This window comes from Myotis yumanensis, unplaced genomic scaffold, assembly GCF_028538775.1.
Source record: "Myotis yumanensis isolate MYYU_CA2020_CCGP unplaced genomic scaffold, mMyoYum1.0.hap1 SCAF_8, whole genome shotgun sequence".
Taxonomy (NCBI): domain Eukaryota; kingdom Metazoa; phylum Chordata; class Mammalia; order Chiroptera; family Vespertilionidae; genus Myotis; species Myotis yumanensis.
This window is the reverse complement of record NW_027223759.1, coordinates 84553746-84576381: the sequence shown is the minus strand read 5'-3', so window position 1 is coordinate 84576381 and position 22636 is coordinate 84553746. Positions and strand designations below refer to the sequence as shown.

The 22636-nt window shown below is 48.6% G+C and overlaps 1 protein-coding gene across 3 annotated transcripts in view; it reads left to right on the top strand.

The window, feature by feature from the left end:
- SCTR (secretin receptor) overlaps positions 1 to 22636 on the top strand; it is an 80608-nt gene that overhangs the window by 49451 nt on the left and 8521 nt on the right. For all 3 annotated transcript variants that reach the window (XM_070423484.1, XM_070423482.1, XM_070423485.1), the window contains 5 exons: positions 6300 to 6397; positions 7835 to 7964; positions 10031 to 10184; positions 16529 to 16589; positions 20275 to 20344. In XM_070423484.1, the coding sequence (XP_070279585.1) occupies positions 6300 to 6397; positions 7835 to 7964; positions 10031 to 10184; positions 16529 to 16589; positions 20275 to 20344 (513 nt within the window). The remainder of the gene's footprint in view (positions 1 to 6299; positions 6398 to 7834; positions 7965 to 10030; positions 10185 to 16528; positions 16590 to 20274; positions 20345 to 22636) is intronic.

Sequence of the window (22636 nt, the reverse complement as noted above, 5' to 3'; positions counted from 1 at the left end):
CATGTGTCCTAAGGGTCAGAGGTGGACAATGACCCCAGCCACAGGCCAGTACAGAATACTCAGCCTGAACACTACGCTGTCACCTGGGCCTCCTCATGCTGCCATAGGCTGCCCCAAACTGCTCCTGAACTGGGGGCTGCGAAACCAGGCGTCCCCGAGGGTGAGGCCAACACCCTCAGCTATGGGGCTCATGTGGGTCCTCCAGTGTTTTGACACTTCACTGCTCTCTGTTTGAAGGTCTAGGAACCATTCATCTGATGCAACCTACTACCCTTCTGGCTCTCTGCCTTGTGCTTCTAAGGTGGCCCCTGGCTCCTGGGACTGCAGTGACATCAGTGGGGAAGCTCAATGTCACAAGGCAGCCATCCTGCCAGAGGTCACCTCTTGCTGCCAGAAAGTTTTTGGTCACTTGGAGTCAAACCTACTTTCCGGTAACGTCCTCCCACCAGAGCTCACACGTTAGGTCTTACTCTGCTTCTACATGTCCATCGACCTGATAGTGTCCTCCCGGAGTTTGTTTATCCCTCTGGGTGTAGTGTACCCAGTTCAATCATGTGCTCTTCAGGTGACACGATCAGCCTTCTCTGGGAATACTCCAGTTTATTAATGTGCCTCTCAAAATAACACGCCCAGACTGGACCAAATACTCCAGATGTCCCAACGTGGCCGGCTGCTCCCCAGCACTCCACTATGTAACTGGGAGCAGGCAGAGTTTTTCCAACAGCTACTTCATACCTCATACTTCTTAACATAATCTCGAACAGCAATTGCACACTGCTGAGTCATGTTGAAGGGCGGATGATGGGGGTGGAGGGTGGAGGTGGGGAAAATTAACATGCCCTGCCTGTCTTCTAAGTGCCAGCCATTGTCTCTAGACACTCTACCTGATACCTTTTTTGTTCTTCCAACAAGCCTACAAGGTAGATATTATTCCCATTTTGCAGATGAGGAATCTGAGGCTCAGAGAAGTTAAGTAATTTGCCCAGGGTCACACAGCTGGTAAGAGTCCTGAGTTTGGAACCCTTGTTCCTTGTCTCTGAAGCCTGTGTTCTTTCTGCAGGACACTTCCCTAACACTTGAAGCTTTGGCCATTCGGCCTCAAGGTCATTTCCATGTGAATAGCTGTCCGCCAGCCGGTTTCCCCAATACTATTCCTGCGCCTGTTTTCTTTTTAAATCAAATACCCCTTTTCTTCTGGTTACAAAGTATGACTGACCCACTGTAGCAAAATGAAAGGTGTAGAAAAACACCACTGAAAACAACAGCGCTATCCACCAACTTATCATCCAAAGCGAACTGGTATTAACATCTAACACATCTCCCAACTATCTCCTTTCTAAGCATGTATGAGATTGGACTCCACAAAACGTCCATATTTAGTCATTTTTTATCTACAGAAAGGGGCGATTTCATGTAACTTGACATAACACTTTTTTGCAGAGAAGATATCTACTGTCATGTGAATTGTATTCTGCCTTTCCCTTGACATTATGTTCTTAGCATGTCCTGATATCTTTTCAAACTCTTGGTAAGCAGCATTTTAGTGGTGGCCTAACATTAAAATAATTCGGATTTAAAATAATTTAGTTAAAAAAATAAAATAATTAGTTAACTATTCTATTGTTGGGCATTTGAATGTTTTTCATCAAAATAGTTCTGATAAATATATTTATATATAAATATGCATTATATGTCTGATTATTTCTTAGAATTAATTCCTGGAGGTAGAAGGAAAGCCTATTTCAAAGGTTCTTAGTCCCTGATCCTTTCCAGAGAGATTGAACAATTTCCACTCCCACCATACCCTCACCAGCATAGAATATGATTACTTCCAAATATTTCTTAATTTGGTTGATTAAAAAATGGTATAATATTATTTTTTAAATTTTTACTTCCTTGATTATTTTTAAGGCTGTTGTACAATTTATTTTTTTAACCTAATGCAGATCTTTACATTTATCTCTATATGTCAATTTATTCTATTCCATTGAGATCTTTTTGAATCAAAGATGAACCAAGAGTGTGAAGTGGCTACTGGACAAGTAAGTGCCTGCTTGGCCACATTAACAGGAGTGCAGTGTGTAGATCAGGGGAGGTGATGGTCCCATTCTACTGCTTCCTGGTGAGAGGATACCTCTGGAGCTTTTCAGCTATCCAGTTCTGGGTATTTTATTTAATAAGGACCTTGACAAATTGGAGCATATTAATTAAGCAAAATGGTGAAGGAGGTGGAAAGAGATTAAAGACACAGGGAACATTTAATGCTGAGAAGATAAGTGAGTCACAGATTGGTAGAATAGCTGTATTAAAAATGACAGGCCTCTCCGTAAGGCCTTCGTAACTTTTCTGTTATACTAAAACTATTCTAAACTGAAAAGCTTATTTTTAAAAAATAAGGACAGGCCTTGGGTACAAGTCAAATTCAGTTTATTTTAAATGGTTTAAGAAACAATAAGTGCAATTCAAAAGATAATAGGTTTTAGCTTTAGATGAGAAAAAAATACCTAGTATTTTGCACTGCTGTATACCAAATGACTTCCTTATTCCTTGGAAGGCAGTGAGTACCCTAGAGGTATTCAAGCAGAGCCTTTAAATATTGATTGGGTTACCAATGAGATCAAAGAAGAAATTAAAAACATCCTGGATACTAATGACAATGAAAACACAACAATCCAAAACCTATGGGACACAATGAAAGCAGTCCTGAGAGGGAAGTTTATAGCTCTACAGGCCTATCTCAAAAAACAAGAAAAAATGGTAGTAAATCATCTAACTCTACAACTCAAAGAATTAGAAAGAGAGCAACAAGAAAACCCCAGAGTGAGCAGAAGGAAGGAGATAATAAATATTAGAGCAGAAATAAATGACATAGAGACCAAAAAAACAATACAGAAAATCAATGAAACCAAGAGCTGGTTCTTTGAAAGGATAAACAAGATTGACGAACCTCTAGCCAGGCTCACCAAGAAGCAAAGAGAGTGGACCCAAATAAACAAAATCATAAACGATAGAGGCGAAATAACAACAGACCCCACAGAAATACAAATGATTGTTAAAAAAATACTATGGACAGCTCTACTCCAACAAAATAGACAACCTGGAGGAAATGGACAAATTCCTAGAAAAATACAACATTCCAAAACTCAATCAGGAAGAATCTAAAAATCTCAATAGGCCAATAACTATGGAAGAAATTGAAGCAGTCATCAAAAAGCTCCCAGCAAACAAAAGCCCAGGATCAGACAGCTTCACAGGGGAGTTTTACCAAACATCCAAGGAAGAACTAAAACCTATCCTCCTCAGACTACTACAAAAAATTCAAGAGGAAGGAACACTTCCAAGCTCATTCTATGAAGCCAGCATCACCCTAATACCAAAACCAGGTAAAGACAACGCAATGAAAGAGAATTACAGGCCAATATCCCTCATGAACATAGATGCCAAAATCCTCAACAAAATCTTAGCAAATTGGATCCAGCAGTACATCAGAAAGATCATACACCATGACCAAGTAGGATTTATCCCATGGATGCAAGGATGGTACAATATACACAAATCAATAAACGTGATACATCACATAAACAAATTGAAAGAAAAAAACCATATGGTCATATCAATTGATGCAGAAAAAGCATTTGACAAAATCCAACACCCATTTTTGATAAAAACTCTCAGCAAGGTGGGAGTAGAAGGATCATACCTCAACATAATAAAAGCCATATATGACAGGCCCACAGCCAACATCATACTCAATGTACAAAAACTAACACCATTTCCCCTAAGAACAGGAACAAGACAGGGATGCCCACTCTCACCACTCCTGTTCAACATAGTCCTGGAAGTATTAGCCATTGCAATTAGACAAGAAGAAGAAATAAAAGGCATCCAAATTGGAAAAGAGGAAGTAAAACTGTCCTTATTTGCAGACGACATGATATTATACATACAAAACCCTAGAGACTCCATCAAAAAACTACTAGACTTAATACATGAATTTGGCAATGTAGCAGGATACAAAATTAACCCCAAGAAATCTGAGGCATTTCTATACACCAATAGTGAACTTTCAGAAAGAGAGATTATAAAAACAATCCCATTTACCATCACAGCAAAAAAATTAAGCTACCTAGGAATAAACTTAACTAAAGAGGTAAAAGACCTCTACTCAGAAAACTACAGGATGTTGAAAAAAGAGATAGAGGAAGACATAAACAGATGGAAGAACATACCGTGTTCATGGATTGGTAGAATCAACATCATTAAAATGTCCACACTACCCAAAGCAATCTATAAATTCAACGCCCTTCCCATTAAAATACCAACGGCATACTTCACAGATCTAGAACAAACTGTCCAAAAATTCATCTGGAATAAAAAAAGACCCCGAATAGCTGCAGCAATCCTGAGAAAGAACAAAGTAGGTGGGATCTCAATACCAGATATCAAGCTGTATTACAAAGCCACTGTTCTCAAAACTGCCGGGTACTGGCACAAGAACAGACATATAGATCAATGGAATAGAATAGAGACCCCAGAGATCGGCCCGAACCAATATGCTCAATTAATATTTGACAAAGGAGGCATGAACATACAATGGAGCCAAGATAGTCTCTTCAATAAATGGTGTTGGGGAAATTGGACAGATATATACAAGAAAATGAAACTAGACCACCAACTTACACCATACACAAGAATAAACTCAAAATGGATAAAGAACTTAAATGTACGACAGGAAACCACAAAAATTCTAGAAGAATCCAAAGGCAACAAAATCTCAGACATATGCCGAAGCAATTTCTTCACTGATACAGCTCCTAGGGCACTTGAAACTAAAGAGAAAATGAACAAATGGGACTACATCAGAATAAAAAGCTTCTGCACAGCAAAAGAAACCATCAACAAAACAACAAGAAAACCCACTGCATGGGAAAACATATTTGCCAATGTCATATCTGATAAGGGCCTAATCTCCAAAATTTATAGGGAATTCATACAACTTAACAAAAGGAAGATAAACAATCCAATCAAAAAATGGGCAAAGGACCTAAATAGACACCTTTCAAAAGAGGACATTCAGAAAGCCAAGAGACATATGAAAACATGCTCAAAGTCACTAATCATCCGAGAGATGCAAATCAAAACAACAATGAGGTACCATCTCACACCTGTCAGACTGGCTATCATCAACAAATCAACAAATGACAAGTGCTGGAGAGGATGTGGAGAAAAAGGAACATTTGTGCACTGCTGGTGGGAATGCAGACTGGTGCAGTCACTATGGAAGACAGTATGGAGTTTCCTCAAAAAACTAAAAATGGAACTACCATTTGACCCTGTGATCCCACTTCTAGGAATATATCCCAAGAAACCAGAAACACCAATCAGAAAGGATATATGCACCCATATGTTCATAGCAGCACAATTCACCATAGCTAAGATCTGGAAACAGCTTAAGTGCCCATCAGTAGATGAATGGATTAGAAAACTGTGGTACATCTACACGATGGAATACTATGCTGCTGTAAAAAAGAAGGAACTCTTACCATTTGCAACGGCATGGATAGAACTGGAGAGCATTATGCTAAGTGAAATAGGCCAGTCAATAAAGGAAAAATACCACATGATCTCACTCATTCATGGATAATAGAGACCATTATAAACTTTTGAACAATAATAGATACAGAGGCAGAGCTCTCTCAAACAGATTGTCAAACTGCAGCGGGAAGGCCGGGGAGGGTTGGGAGGCAGGAGGGAGGCGGGTAAGAGATCAACCGAAGGACTTGTATGCATGCATATAAGCATAACCAATGGACATAAGACACTGGAGGGTAGGGGAGGCCAGGGGATTGTCAAGGGCGGGGAAAAAAAAGGACACATTTGTAATACCCTTTTTAATACTTTAAGCAATAAAAAAAATAAAAAAATAAAAACAGAATAACTGATATTAATATTGCAAAAAAAAAGAAACAATAAGTGCAATTCAAAAGATAATAGGTTTTAGCTTTAGATGAGAAAAAAAATACCTAGTATTTTGCACTGCTGTATACCGAATGACTTCCTTATTCCTTGGAAGGCAGTGAGTACCCTAGAGGTATTCAAGCAGAGCCTTTAAATTCAGGGTGAGGTAAGAGGGATATAAGTTTGAGTTCCAAAGCCAAGATGTTGTGAGTCTATGAATTGCTGCCCTTGGCAGTTTGGGTTGAAGGGATTCAAGCAGCCTGAAGCTGGTACACTCCGAGGCAGAAGAGAGCAGAGACATCCAGGTGGGCGGTGGGCCTGACACATGCCTCTCTCTGCAGCACGAGTACCTGCTGAAGCTGAAGGTCATGTATACCGTGGGCTATAGCTCCTCCCTGGTGATGCTCCTGGTTGCCCTCAGCATCCTCTGCTCTTTCAGGTGAGAACACGTGAGCAGCTCTCCATCTCCCCAGCCTTCCCTGGACACAGACTTTGCATCTCTTTTAACTGCTCGGGCCAGAGGGTGGGCCACTTGTCACCTCTCGATCTAAGCTGACCTGTGGCAGACGTTCCTGTGACTGACCTTCCTGTGAAGTTTGTGACCCTGTTCATTCCTTTATTCACTCAACATTTACTGGGCATTGCTAGGAACTTACCATATCAGTTGCTTTACACGTTGTTATTTCTAATGTTCACTCAATGCTATTACCCTAACTTTACAGGTATGTTAGCCAGACTCTTGGTTGCAAGAAACAGAAACCTTCAAACAAAGGTGACCTGACCCACATAATTGACAAGTTCAGGGGCATCTGGCTGAATCTAGGCGCTCAAGGGTATTGGCACAACTAGGTTGGTCTCTCTCCATTTTTCCACTTGCACTGGCCTCATCCTGGGATAGGCTTTCTGCAGGGGAGCAGAGACAGCCACCAGCAGCTGCAGGGGTACATGCTATCATTCTGCAACACCAGCACAAAGAAAGTCTCTTCCCCATTAGATGCAATGAAAGTCCTGGGGGAATTCTCATAGGCCCAGCTTGGGTCACATGCCCAACCCTGAGCCAATCACTGTGGCCAGGATTGGAGAGCTCCAATTGGTCAGGTCTGTCATGAGGGTGGAAGGGTGGAGTCAAACCCACCAGAGTTGGAGTGGGTTCCCCCTAGGGAAGCCTGGTCTGGTACCTGGCCAATGGGAACAAGTAACAAACCTCTGTCCCTGACAGCAGAATAGGAAACAGGCTATGGGAGTGAAAAGACGCTCCAGGTTATATAACTGACAAGGCTAGCTCCAGGTCATATAACTAGGAAGGCTAGCTCCAGGTCATATAACTGACAAGGCTAGCTCCAGGTCATGTAACTGATAAGGCTAGCTCCAGGTCATATAACTGACAAGGCTAGCTCCAGGTCATATAACTGACAAGGCTAACTCCATGTCATGTAACTCACAAGACTAGCTCCAGGTCATGTAACTAGGAAGGCTAGCTCCAGGTCATACAACTGACAGCGGCAGAGCCCAGGTATGTCTTCTCCCTGAAGCCTGTGTTCTCTCTGTGCTGCTCTCCTCTTGGACCCCTCTCCCCCACCCCTTCTGAACAATTCTAGAAGCTAGAGATGCAGTAGGTCAAGGAAGAATATAATGCTGCCCCTGTGACCCAGCTTTTGTTATTATTATTATTACAGCATGAGACAGAGTAGTCTGAGCACCTGGGGACCTGGGTTCTTATGCAGATTGTACTAACAAAGCAATACAGAGAAATGTGTCATCTGGGAAGCGCTGTGTCCAGGACCTGGTTCCCCTGTGCACTGGGGGAGGGGTGGGCCTGCTGCACCCTGGCTCCTCCCAGCTCGGGCCCCTATGGCCCTGCTTTCTCTCCCTCCAGGAGGCTCCACTGCACCCGCAACTACATCCACATGCACCTGTTCGTGTCCTTCATCCTGCGCGCCCTGTCCAACTTCATCAAGGATGCTGTGCTCTTCTCAGACGATGATGACCACTGTGAAACCCACAGGGTAATGTGCCTCCGCGCCCCAGCGCGTGGCTCACTTTGGAGAGGGTGGTAGCCTTGTTCCTCCCAGAGTTCCTGCTGAGGCTGCACTAATGCCCATGGTAGAGGGCCAAGAGCTGGGGCCGGGTCAGGAGATGCAGGGAGAGCTCCACACCCCCACATGCAGGCTGGGTCCTGTATGAGCTCGGCTTATGGGGAAGCCACTGGGGGGTTGCCACTCAGCTCCCAGGTCCAGGATTAGTCACTCTGAGGCTGAGACATATGCAAGGATCCTCCTTTCCCCACTCTTGCCAAGCCCCGCTGTAGACAGATGGCTAAGTCTAGAGAGGGTTGGGCTGGTTGTAGAAAGAAGGGGGTGAGCATATGCCTGTATGTCTGCACACACAGGTCTGCAGTGAAACCATCATGCTTGGTTCAATCTAACCCTCTTCCTCTTCTGAATGTGCTCAGATGAGTCTTAATTCATTGTAATGTCACTTTGTGCCCATGGGAACCCCTTTAGTGCATGAAACAGAAATTATCCTCCCGTGGCCTAGACAGAGGGGTTGTTCCCCACGTACGCAGTCCGTAGATGGGCAACCCAGAGCTGGCTCCGTGGCTCCATGACGCCATGAAGGACACAGTCCTTGTCCCTCTTTGTGCTCTGCCGTTCTTGATCCCATGTTTATACCACATTAGCATATGGCTCCTGCAACCCCAGGCCCACATCCACGTTCCAGACAAAAAGGAGTTAAGTCGAAGGTTAAACACTTTTTCTCTTTGGGAGGCTTTGACTTTTTGTTTGGGAAAGAACACCCTCCCCAAGACTCCTACCTACCTCTTATTGACTAGAACTGGGTTGGGTGACCATACTTAACTGCAAAGGAAGCTGGGGGATTGAGTTTTTTACTAGTACAGTCTCCAAAGCAGACACAAGTGAGGGAGAAGGGGTTTGGAAACAGATTGGTTCAGTCACCTGTCTGCCACTTTCCAGCACTCACACCTGGAATTCCTTATTGACCTGTTAGGTTTGTGTTTATAGTGTGTGTGTGTGTGTGTGTGTGTATGTGTGTGTGTGCTTGTGTGCGTGTGTGTGTGTGTTCCTGACTCAAACTACGAGGTCCCTAAAGTGGGAACCATGACTCTCAGGGAGGTCTCCAGGATGAAGTAACAGTAGCAGACGGGGGGTCAGGACTCATTCAGGCCACCCGGCTCATCCCTGACCAGCGGTGGAGAAGTCCAGCTGTGCCCAGCAGGGAAGCTTCTTGGATTCTGCTAACATCAGACTTTTGAGCCAACCATGAACCACGCCTGGAATCAGAGTCTCTGGGAGGCCACAGGGTGAAACCACAGATGGCCCGCAGTGCAGCAGTGGGAACGCCTGCTCTCTGGACGTGACCTTTGCAGCAGTCCATGCAGCAGCCCTCAGGCCAGCCCAGGAGCTGTCCTGTCCCTAGGGGACAGCTCAGTGAGAGGAAAGGGGACCCTCATGAGACGAGTATAGGAGCCATGCTGGCCTAGAACCCCACAATCCCACAGGCATAGCTCCCAGGGATCCCGCAAGGGCCATGCTTGCTATAAGAGTCACTGCATCAAGCAAGGCCGACACTGTGGCAGCCTCATCAGGTGTTAGAGGGCTCCAGTCCGGATGCCATGTACCAGCCAGGGACCATTTTCACTATAATCAATGTTGCCCCATCATACTTGGCATGTCCCTTCTTCATCCATTTCCAGGGATACTGAGCTCGGAAGGATTTTAACCCTTTAAATGTGCCTTTTCCTCTCTAGTTTAGTTTCCTCATCTGAAAAATGAGGGAGTTAGGGGTTGGGCAATATCTGACACAATTTTACAACTGGTAGCCAATTCCAAAATGTGAATGCAGTTCCTGCTTCCACGATGCCATCGTGACTGAGCCTACCAACTGTGGTCTTCTGATAGTAGAAGGCCACAGGGGATGGCCGTGAGGCCCAGGGGTCACTCTGTGGCCTGGCCCCTGACCCCCACCATACCTTGTCACTGCCTGTGAGGCGGCCACCAGAGGACAGCCCACACTCGCCCATCCTGGGACTCACGTGCCTCTCTCTGTCCAGGTGGGCTGCAAGCTGATCATGGTCTTCTTCCAGTACTGCATCCTGGCCAACTACGCCTGGCTGCTGGCGGAGGGCCTCTACCTTCACACCCTCCTCGCCGTCTCCTTCTTCTCAGAAAGGAAGTGCCTCCAGGGCTGTGTCGCCCTCGGATGGGGTATGTTTCTCTGTGGGGACAGTGGCCGAGTGGTATGTGGGAAAGGGCGCTGAGTCAGAAGAAGTTGGTTTCTAGTTCCAGCTCCACATTTAAATTGAGTTAACTTGTATCATCTTAGATAAGTTACTTGCTGTTTAACCATCAGGCCTCAGTTTACTTATCTGTCAAATGGGAAATATTAGTTAAAATTTAGTCCCAATTTCAGGCATCTGAAGCTTTTTACAATTTGATCCTACCCAACACTTGTTGCCTCATCTTCCTTAAACATTCCATATAGATGTCTTCATTTTTGCTTCCTTTCTATATAGGTTAGGGTGCTTTTGACTGTAGATATCATAAAATCTGGCTTATATAGGATTTAAATATAAAAGAAATTGAGTGGCTCATGTAACTGAGAAGCCCAGGGGTCACTAACTTCAGGTGAGGCTGAATTCAGCATCTCAGCAGCATTTCTTTCTACTTGGCGTTCTGTTAGTGCTCCCAGCTTCTGGGCTACCGGCTTTCTTGTTACATCTAATGGGGCACAGCATCTCCACTTGCTGGGAATGCTTTGTCCTAGCATTTCCAGCAAATTTCCTGAGGTTCTGATTGGACTCTGATTGGACCAGTGTAAGTCTCATACACATCCTTGGACCCATCACAGGGGCCTGTGATTGGACGGAATACACACGGATGGAATACACTGATTGGCTTAAGCTACTCAAATCACACAGCTTCTCAAAGGAAATCAGGATTCAGTTTCTAGGAAGGAGGGGAAATGATAGCGAGACAGTCAACTGCAGACCCCATTACATCTCTTTCCTCTTTCCTTTCTGGCCAACGAGAATAATAAAACTCTCCTTCTCCTTCCCCTTCCCCTTCCCCTTCTCCTTCTCCTTCTTCTTTTTTTAGAGAGAGAGAGAATGTGTAAGGGATGGGGAGAGAGACACAGAAACATTGACTGGAATCAAACCGGGGACCTTTCAGTCCAAGGGCCAACACTCTATCCACTGAGCCAAACTGGCTAGGGCACAATTCTCATATCTTGAGCACTTACTATGTGCTAGGCATTGAGCTCAACACTTTTTAAAAAAATATTTTTATTGATTTCAGAGAGGAAGGGGGAGAGAGAGAGAGAGAGAGATAGAAACATTAATGATGAGAGAGAACCATTGAACAGCTGCCTCCTGCACACCCCCTACTGGGGATCGAGCCTGCAACCTGGGAATGTGCCCTTGACCGGAATCGAACCCAGGACCCTTCAGTCTGCAGTCCAATGCTCTACCCACTGCCAGCCAGGGCGAGCTCAGCACTTTTCATGCATTATTTTATCATCACAACCTTCAGAGTCCTTTCAGAGAAACCTTGGCTTAGAGATGTGACATAAAATGTTCAACTCACACTGTAGACAAGGGCAAACCCAGGATTCAAACCATGGCCTATTTTTAAAGCCTCTTAACTTCTATTCTGCCATTAATGAAAATCCATCATCCATCCATCCATCCATCTATCAATTTTTCATTTGATAAACATATGTAAGTTGCCTACTGGGCTCTGGAGAGAGCCAGGTTCCTAGGGGTGACTCACAGGCTTACAAGGATAGTCCTGTGTATCAGCCACTAGCTTCCCCTTCTTTCTTCTTGGTGCTTGTAATTAAGAAGTGCCCCAACCAGGAATGCCTTATACTTCTTTTCTGCTTGTCTAAATCCTACAAGGAAGGGCCCTATCTCCTTATCAGACCGTCAGGGAAGTCCTCCTGCTTTGGAACAGAATGCTGCCCGATTAGCACATGACGCTTGGCTGGCAGCAGCTGTGGGGCTCTGTGGTCTCTGAATATCCTCATAGGCCGCTAGTCCCGGAGTGCCCGGGGAGCCAGGACTTGCCTGCTGCAGCTGACTCTGCCAATAGAACACCCAGTTTGGAGCCCAGCTCACGGAGCCTTGACACCAGATCTGCCAGGATTTCGCTGTATGGACATGGGCAGTTTCATTCTCTATAATATCAGGAGCATAATTTATTCATTTTCTTCAAGCACTTCTATATGCTCAGAGGGGCTTACAGAGATTACAAAAACAAAAACAAAACCATTTCCACAGCTTAGAGGGTTGGTCATCTAGCAGGAAGACAAACTCGCATTGTGGTATCTCCTACAGGTTTCTAGGAGGTTTAAATGAGATAATGAGAGCCTTCCTTTCTTTCTCAAATATTTAGTGAGCATCTTCTATGTGCCAGGCCCAGGGACAGAGCAGCACATGAAGCAGAAGCGGTGTTCTCTCCAGGCCTCTCTGCCTACACAGCCCCAGGAGAGCATGCAGGAAGGCCTGCAGTTGTCCATCTGTGACAAGCCTTTCTCTTGCAAAAGCAGCGGCCCCTCCTCAATTTGTACTCAACTTGTTTCCACGGAGACAGGTTGTTTAACTCTCGTGCCCACTGTAAAACTTTGCAAAAAAATTTTTTAAGTAGAAAAAAATGTACCCTAGGCCCATCTATTGAACATTTTCTGGGGTTTGCTTCCAGGCTGTTCTTCCTCCTCCCAGTTTCCACCACACAGTTGTGGTCATTCTGCAAGTAGAATTTTGAATCTTGCTTCCTTCCATTAACACACAAGCATGCTCCATGTTCTTTCAACTCTTCCATAAACATCTTTTCTTCTCTGTGGATGTATTTAACCAAATACCTATGATTTGGACATTTAAGTTGTTTATAATTTTTCACTATTATAAATAACAAGCTGATGAATGGGCAAAGTTTATTCCATGTGTTATACAGAATTCTAGAAGTGGGTCACTGAGTCAGAAGGAATGAACACTTTGGAGGTGCTTAATACTTATCCACTTTACAAGGTGGCTGGGGTATCAGCCTGTACCCAGAGAAGAGTGACACGCCTGGCTTTTATGGGCATGAACCAAGTTCCCACTCCTCAGTGAACTTAGGCTGGTGGGGCTGCAGCTGGGGCTGGCACCAGAGTCACGTGGAGGGCATGTTGAAGGCGTTCAGAGCAGGCTCCCCAAGATGAGCCACTCTGACATGTGGATTATTTTGAGCTGAAGGCAATCAAGATGCTGTGGGCTCATAAGGAATTTTTATCTCTTTCAAATTTAAATTTGGGGCCTTGCCCGTAATAAGAGTTATTATCAGAAATAACTTTTTATGACCTGTTTACAGGGCAGGGCAAACTTCTAATGACTGAATCTCTGCTCTTTCTATCATCTTGCAGTGACTTCCTCCCCTCTGAAGCTCCAAGACACCCTGCCTCATCTTTGTCTCTGACTGCCATATGTACCTCATCTCCCTTTCTGTCTCTGAGCCTCTCATGCATGCGGTGTCTCTGACTCTCATGTCTGTGGGGTTTCTATATGTAATTAAATTTGGTATTTTCTGTTGCTGATCTGACTTAGGTCGATTTGATTATTACACCAGCTGGAAGAACCAAGAAGGGTAGAGGAAAATTTCTTCCTCCTCCTCAGTGTCAAACCCAACTGGCCCCAGAGTCTCTGAGCCAGTGGCCAGCGGTGGAGCCTGAGACTCTGCATTTATAACACTGCTGGTCCAGGGACCACACTGAGCACCCTCACTCGAGCCATTGTTAGTTTTTCCCTTTCCCACCATCTCTCTATTAAAGATGGAAGACAATGAACAGGTGGTCCTCAAAATCCATATTCTTTGCCCAGAGCCCCCCATATTGAGGCAGGAAATTTTTGAAATTGCTATTTTTATCAAAGTATATATGTTCTTGGTTTAAAGAATTACAAAGGACTACAAGGCTTATAATAATAATTATAATAATAATAATAACAAAAAAGCAGTCTCCTGCCCTCACTTCTGCATCCCTCAACTCTACAACTGTTCCTCTTATAATGTACTCTCTTGCTTTTAACAATAATCTACTATTTTTTAAATTTATCCACATGAAGCATTATTTATTGACTCCTGATGACAGAAGATAAGGATATAAAACTTCTTCATCCATTACCTCTATCCTACTATTAGAGCTTTTCACAGTTTTTGGTTAAATCATAGTCAACGCAAACATCATTTATCTATGTAAATATTGTTTATTACTGAGCCAAGTGGTGTACAATATTTCCCAATATTTAGCTATTTATTTTTCATGGAGTAATTTTTCATTTACTTATTTGTTTGACTAATTCTCCCAAATTGTCCAACAGAACTGGAAAATTCTCCAATGCTATTTCCCAAACCATCAAATTCAACACCACATCTATTAGTTCCCACCTGTTTATTTTCTTCCTGTTGTTTTAGTTTCCTAGGGCTGTTGTAACAAACTGCCACAAACTTGGAGGTGTAAAACAATAGGAGTTTATTCTCTCACAGTTCTGGAGACCAGAAGTTCTCAGACACTAAGGTTTCACCAAGGATTCCTCCTGAGGGCTCTGAGGAACGATACGCTTAACCCCTCTCTTCTAGCTCCTGGGGATTGCTCGCATCCTTGGTGTTCGCTGGCTTGTAGCTGCATTATTCCAATTTCTGCCTCTATCATTACATGGTCTTCTTCCCTCGATATTTCCTCTCTTTCTGTCTCTCTTGTGGTCTTCTTATAAGGATGCCAGTCATGTTGGATCAAGGTCCCAATATGATTGACATTTTTATAAGGTTGACCTCATTTTACATAATTACACCTGCAAAGACCCTCTTTCCAAATAGGTTCTAAGGTTCTGAGTAGATATGAGTTTTGAGAGCACACTATTCAACTAAATACACTCACTGTTAAAGAACAAAATTCAATGGATTCAAAATGGAAGGTTTTTATAGGCAGAAAGAAGGTGGGCAAGGACGTTAAGAGTGGATTATTTCAGGCAAGGTCGCCTTCTCTTGGGGCAGGGGCGGGGGACCTTTTTCCTGCCACGGGCCATTTGGATATTTACAACATCATTCACGGGCATACAAAATTATCAACTTAAAAATTGGCCTGCTACATTTGGTCAAACATTTAATTAACTCACCCCTAATGCCTGGGCAGGGCCAGACCCAATGATTTTGGGCCATATATACCCCACCCCATAGGTCTTTTCAGGCAGATGACATCACTAGTGCTGACCAGGGAATTTCACTCGTGGGAGAGGCTGGCACTGTAATTAGGTTAGGAATTAAGTCTTGGTGGGGCCTAGCAAAAGGGACTCCATTTTAGGTCTGTTCTGTCTTTTTAACTTCACCAATGTTCTTTCTAGAGACTTCTGCCTTCCTGCTCTATTTGGGCTGTTTTTTCCCTAGATTTGCTCAACCCCCTTAACTTTTATGCTGAGAATCTCCTTCATTTTTCTCCACAACTTTTATCCCTTTATTTCTTGTATCCCTCTCTTTGGTTTACTCTCTGGTTGTGTTGGAGCACACAGCCTCCAGTATCTGCCTAAGAAAGAGTTCATGGGAAAAAAAGAAAGAAAGAGTTCATGGAACGTATATTTTTTTGCATTGCATATCTGATAATATCTTTGTTTAATTTTCACACCTAATTTGTAGTTTTACTGAACATAGAAATTAGATTGAAAGATCATTTTCACCCAGAATTTTCAAGGCTTCTGTTTTGGCATCTGATGTTAGGGACGTACCATGTCATTCGTTTCTGGAGCCTTTTTATACATCTCTCTCTATATGAGCCGAGGGATCATCTCTCTGTAGGACCAGACCTCCAGCAGCTGGTCCTACCTGCTCAGCTGTCACCTCTACCCCAGGCAGGAGACTGAAGGGTTCTTCTCTGGAGGTGAATGGATTCAAAATGGAAGGTTTTGATAGGCAGAAAGAAGGTGGGCAAGGACGTTAAGAATGGATTATTTCAGGCAAGGTCACCTTCTCTTGGGGCAGGGGTGGGGAACCTTTTTCAAAGTGTCACAGGGAGGTGTTCATCCTTTTTGCTGGCACCTGGTGGCTCTTTCGTCTGGAAACTCACATCCTTCATTTCTTAAGCAGTATTCTTACATTATCTATTGACCGTTTTTTTTACCTTCTTTGGTTAGTACTAAATCTTCAAACTTTAGTATCTATCTGCACCTCCCGCATCAACACATCTCCACGGGGACCAGCCACACATCAAGCTCTCAATAGCCACATGTGGCGAGAGGCCACTGTCCTGGACCACACAGGTGTCGGCCATCACTTTGTCCCCTCTCTTCTCTGAGAGGCCCTCCAGGGTCTGGCTCAGGCTCCTGGGAGACCGCAAGCCCCTCGTGGCTTCAGGATCCGTCTGATCCTGCCCGTTCCCGGGACACCCCTGGTACCCGCAAGCCTGAGGCTGCACATCGGTGCAGGACGGATTGCCAAGCGGGTTTCCACGGCACCTGCTCCTACCGGGGCTGGGTGCCTGATTGTCCTGTTCTTCATACGGGCTCCCCTTTGTTTCCTACCCTCAGGTTCCCCGGCCATTTTCGTTGCTTCGTGGGCTCTCACCAGGCACTTTCTGGAGGATGCTGGGTAAGCTGTTTGAAGAAGAGGCAAGGAGAGTGCAATTTATGTCGTCCAGTTCTTCAGGCAGGGTGGGCATTTCTTGGAACTTTCTAGGCGAGGCCTGTTCCTCACACTGGGGCCACAGGGGTCCTGCAGTGCCAGGCTGCCCAGGGCCTCGCCCTCAAGACCCCCTCCCTGCCTGCCGGCCCCAGCAGCTCTGTGCTTGAGTCCGTGCCAGACAAGAGCTTCACAACTGCCGGCAGGTGCTGCCCAGGGAGGAAGCCAACGCCACTTTTCCTTCCTCCTGGGCTCCCGCGGCCCTTCCTTCTCTACTTACTCCACCTGGGAGAGTCCTCCGCAGCTCCTGCTGGGGACAAGGAGACCAAGTCCTGTTCTCTGAAGGTGGGAGGCGCTGGGAGGGAGATGAGCCCGCGGCCTGGCCTTCGGGACAAGGCACAGGAAAGGAAGCTTGATAGGAGCCAGGGAGGAGGCGAGGCTGCAGGACAAGGCAGGCCGGTCCTCACTGTCACAGTGACACCCAGGCCAGCATGGGTCTTGCAGTCCAAAATCGGCCCCAAATAGTGGTTTCAAAATACATTTTTTACTGGGTAGATTCACTAAAAAATCTGGATTTTCAGCTTCTCTAGAAAAAATAGGAAGTTCTATTAACATTTCCACTTCCTTTTATGACAAACCAGCTGGAACAGAGTGTGGCTGCCTTAGACCAGGCACATCCCCTCCAGTTTGCCAAGTACCCGCCACACCAACATCCCTGGGGTCCTAGGTCACATGTCAGTCACCCAGCCCCTTCACTCACGCATGTCACCTGCCTGGCTACTGTTGGCAGTGGAGTTTTGAGATCTGGAACCTCTGGCTCCCAGTTCCATACCCGTCTGCTCCCCCAACACTGACCGGGCATGCGCGGAGACGTCGCTAATGTCTCAGCCCCAGCAGTGCTCCCGGGCAGCAGGAGAGGGGCAGCAGGAGGGGCAGCAGGAGAAGCAGCAGGAGGGGCAGTGGGAGGGGCAGCAGGAGGAGCAGCAGGAGAAGCAGCAGGAGAAGCAGCAGGAGAAGCAGCAGGAGGGGCAGCAGGAGAAGCAGCAGGAGGGGCAGCAGGAGAAGCAGCAGGAGAAGCAGCAGGAGGGGCAGCAGGAGAAGCAGCAGGAGGGGCAGTGGGAGGGGCAGCAGGAGGGGCAGTGGGAGAAGCAGCAGGAGAAGCAGCAGGAGGGGCAGCAGGAGGGGCAGCAGGAGAAGCAGCAGGAGAAGCAGCAGGAGGGGCAGCAGGAGAAGCAGCAGCAGGAGAAGCAGCAGGAGAAGCAGCAGGAGAAGCAGCAGGAGGGGCAGCAGGAGAAGCAGCAGGAGGGGCAGCAGGAGAAGCAGCAGGAGGGGCAGCGGGAGGGGCAGCAGGAGGGGCAGCAGGAGGGGCAGCAGGAGAAGCAGCAGGAGGGGCAGCTGGAGAAGCAGCAGGAGGGACAGCGGGAGGGGCAGCAGGAGGGGCATCGGGAGGGGCAGCAGGAGAAGCAGCAGGAGGAGCAGCAGGAGGGGCAGCAGGAGAAGCAGCAGGAGAAGCAGCAGGAGGGGCAGCAGGAGAAGCAGCAGGAGGAGCAGCAGGAGGGGCAGCAGGAGAAGCAGCAGGAGGAGCAGCAGGAGAAGCAGCAGGAGGGGCAGCAAGAGAAGCAGCAGGAGAAGCAGCAGGAGGGGCAGCAGGAGAAGCAGCAGGAGGGGCAGCGGGAGGGGCAGCGGGAGGGGCAGCAGGAGGGGCAGCGGGAGGAGCAGCAGGAGGGGCAGCGGGAGGGGCAGCAGGAGGGGCAGCAGGAGGGGCAGCAGGAGAAGCAGCAGGAGGGGCAGCTGGAGAAGCAGCAGGAGGGACAGCGGGAGGGGCAGCAGGAGGGGCATCGGGAGGGGCAGCAGGAGAAGCAGCAGGAGGAGCAGCAGGAGGGGCAGCAGGAGAAGCAGCAGGAGAAGCAGCAGGAGGGGCAGCAGGAGAAGCAGCAGGAGGAGCAGCAGGAGGGGCAGCAGGAGAAGCAGCAGGAGGAGCAGCAGGAGGGGCAGCAGGAGGGGCAGCAGGAGAAGCAGCAGGAGAAGCAGCAGGAGGGGCAGCTGGAGAAGCAGCAGGAGGGACAGCGGGAGGGGCAGCGGGAGGGGCAGCAGGAGGGGCAGCGGGAGGAGCAGCAGGAGGGGCAGCGGGAGGGGCAGCAGGAGAAGCAGCAGGAGGAGCAGCAGGAGGGGCAGCAGGAGAAGCAGCAGGAGGAGCAGCAGGAGAAGCAGCAGGAGGGGCAGCTGGAGAAGCAGCAGGAGGGACAGCGGGAGGGGCAGCAGGAGGGGCAGCAGGAGAAGCAGCGGGAGGGGCAGCAGGAGGGGCAGCAGGAGAAGCAGCAGGAGGGGCAGCAGGAGCAGCAGCAGGAGGGGCAGCAGGAGAAGCAGCAGGAGAAGCAGCAGGAGAAGCAGCAGGAGGGGCAGCAAGAGAAGCAGCAGGAGAAGCAGCAGGAGGGGGCAGCAGGAGGGCCAGCGGGAGGGGCAGCGGGAGAAGCAGCAGGAGGGGCAGCTGGAGAAGGAGCAGGAGGGACAGCGGGAGGGGCAGCAGGAGGGGCAGCGGGAGGGGCAGCAGGAGGGGCAGCGGGAGGGGCAGCAGGAGAAGCAGCAGGAGGAGCAGCAGGAGAAGCAGCAGGAGAAGCAGCAGGAGGGGCAGCAGGAGGGGCAGCAGGAGGGGCAGCAGGAGAAGCAGCAGGAGGGGCAGCAGGAGGGGCAGCGGGAGAAGCAGCAGGAGGGGCAGCAGGAGGGGCAACGGGAGGGGCAGCAGGAGAAGCAGCAGGAGGAGCAGCAGGAGAAGCAGCAGGAGGGGCAGCAAGAGAAGCAGCAGGAGAAGCAGCAGGAGGGGCAGCAGGAGAAGCAGCAGGAGAAGCAGCAGGAGAAGCAGCAGGAGGGGCAGCAGGAGAAGCAGCAGGAAGGGCAGCAGGAGAAGCAGCAGGAGGGGCAGCAGGAGAAGCAGCAGGAGAAGCAGCAGGAGGGGCAGGAGGAGAAGCAGCAGGAGAAGCAGCAGGAGGGGCAGCAGGAGGGGCAGCAGGAGGGGCAGCAGGAGGGGCAGCAGGAGAAGCATCAGGAGGGGCAGCAGGAGGGGCAGCAGGAGAAGCAGCAGGAGGGGCAGCAGGAGAAGCAGCAGGAGAAGCAGCAGGAGGGGCAGCAGGAGGGGCAGCAGGAGAAGCAGCAGGAGAAGCAGCAGGAGAAGCAGCAGGAGGGGCAGCAGGAGAAGCAGCGGGAGGGGCAGCGGGAGGGGCAGCAGGAGGGGCAGCAGGAGAAGCAGCAGGAGAAGCAGCAGGAGAGAGGCAATAGGAGAGGGGCAGCAGGAGGGGCAGCAGGAGAGGGGCAATAGGAGAGGGGCAGCAGGAGGGGCAGCAGGAGAGGGGCAATAGGAGAGGGGCAGCAGGAGGGGCAGCAGGAGAGGGGCAATAGGAGAGGGGCAGCAGGAGGGGCAGCAGGAGGGGCAGCAGGAGGGGCAGCAGGAGAGGGGCAATAGGAGAGGGGCAGCAGGAGGGGCAGCGGGAAGGGCAGCAGGAGGGGCAGCAGGTTAGGGCCGGTTCCCATGTGCTGAGCACCCAGCCACAGGAGCAGGACCAGGAGTATGGGTCCTTCTCAGGAAGAGCACCTCGGGGAATAAGTCTTGTCTGGTCAGCCAGCTCCTCACTCCTAGCGATGCCTGGCTGTGCCTCTGTAGGTGCTGGGACATCAACGCCAACGCATCGGTCTGGTGGGTCATCCGAGGGCCTGTGATCCTCTCCATCCTGGTGAGTGGCCCTCCTCCCCTGCGCTGGGCTTCAGGAAGAGAGACCGAACAGTGACTGGCCTGTAGGGACAGAGGAGACAGGGCTAGCCGCCCCCCCCCCCGCCCCCGCCCCCTCCAGGTGCTGGAGGAATGAAGCTCAGAGCTGCTGGAGGTCGGCCTGCAGCAGGGCAGCTGGAAGTGCCCCCTACAGAGTGGTGAGGGCAGTGGAGCCAGGGACAGGCGGAGGCGCAAGAGCTCCTATGACTCGTCTTGCCAGTGTGTAGGCGCTGCGATGCGGTTAGCAGAACTCCTTGCCCTAAACTGGCTGGCCCCATGGCGGCCTCAACTCCACCTTCACTGCTTCGGCTGGCTCTTCAGGTCTTGGTCACCTGGAAGCCTCCTCTTGTTAAACGAGAAGAATCTCTGAGCTGGGATCGAGAGGGAGGGGGCGGGTTGTGGCTGGGGAGGCTGTGGGCCTGGGCACTCATCTTAACTCTAAGGTGCTTCTGCTGAGCCTATGGATGTGGACAGGAATACGGGACAGAGGAAGGGATTCATGGGGGGATGCACTGGGGTTTTCTTGTGACTGAATCAGCCCCTCAGCTGCGCACAGGGCTCAGAGGGAGGCCAAGGCTGCAGGACCAGCTGATAGAAAGTGCCTCCCGCGGAGGTGGAGCGGGGAGAGGGCGAAGGACATGCAGGAGCCCACTCCACTCCCGCTGGCTACTGGGCGGCCTCCAGGGCAGTGGGAGGAGGTGGCCATCCCATGGCTTTCTTCTCTTTTTTTGGAAAATGATAGAATGTGTATTTAAAGAAATAGGAAGACACAAAATACATTTTTTAAAAGGGAATGAAATCACCCATAAATCACCATTTAGCATCTAGAATGATACACATTATGAATACACATGCTTTTTCTTATCTTTTTTACATTTTTATTGATTGATTGTTTTTAGAGAGGAAGAGAGAGAGACAGAGAGAGAGCCATCAATTTGTTGCCCCACTTATTTTTTTAAATATATTTTTATTTATTTCAGAGAGGAAGGGAGAGGGAGAGAGAGATAGAAACATCAATGATGAGAGAGAATCATTGATTGACTGCCTCCCGCACACACCCTACTGTGCCCTTGACGGGAATCGAACTTCAGTCTGCAGGCTGATGCTCTATCCACTGAGCAAACCGGCTAGGGCTGCCCCACTTATTGATGCATTCATTGGTTTCTTGTAAGTGCCCTGACCTGGGAGTGAACCCATAACCTTGGGGTATCAGGACGACTTTCTAACCAACTGAGCTAACCGGCCAGCGCTCCTTCCTATCTTTTCTCTGAGCACACATCCTCCCCCCACCCCAAATGCTGAATAAGGTTCTGTGGCCTCATTTGTTTGTTTCACTTAGCAGTAGATGTGAGCTCTCCCAGGTCCTTTGAAGTTATTTGACCAACCAGTGGCCACGGCTGCATAGTGCTCCCCCAGGAGGAGGGTTCCTCACTCAGTCGAGCGGTTTCCTTTCTGGGACTCTGGGACTCTGACAGCCCTGCCCGGTGGACCCCAGCTGAGGGACAACCAGCCCCAGTGTCCAGGCTGAGTTCCCAGGACTGCGGTCTGTCGTGGTTGAAGGAGGTGGGATGAGCATTCCTGATGCAAATATCTCCCTCCCAGCCTGTCACGAAGCCTAGAATTACATCATTTACGTCTCATTCTTGGGATCTTAAGATTTTGTTTCTTTTGCCTACAGTGCTCCCTATTAAATTAAATACAACTCCAAGACAAAAATAAAATGAAATTGAGAGCCTTTCTTTGGTCACCCCATGCACAGCCAGCTCAGAGCAAGATGCGTAACAGTCCGAGAAGCAGTGTCCCAGAGCAGCAGTGCTGGGCGAGGAGTCCTAGACGGGCCACTAGTCCTGTGTATTGTGGCAAGTGTCCCAGGCCCCAGGCTATTGGTATGAAAAAGAGGGTGGCTTGCAGGGTGATCCCACTCATCTCTGCTTCTGGAAATGGTGCTGGAGCTGGTGATGAGCGGGGAGGAGAGGTGCTACCACGTGGGCAACTTCATCATGTTCTGGCGCTGGGCACCGGGGTCGGGGAAGGGGCACCAAAGAAGCGAAGAAACTCCATTCCTGTCCTTTAGGAAGTGATGGTCGAGTTGGCAGACATGTGGACAAGCATACAACTTGGACAGATGCATGCATTTGGCCCCTCTCAAATATTCCAAGTGCTCTTATGCAGTAGCATGACCCCTAACTACAGTGCGTTAGGAAAGGGAGGTGATCAAGGATGGCTTCCTGGAGCTGGTGGTTGAGCTGCCCAGTAC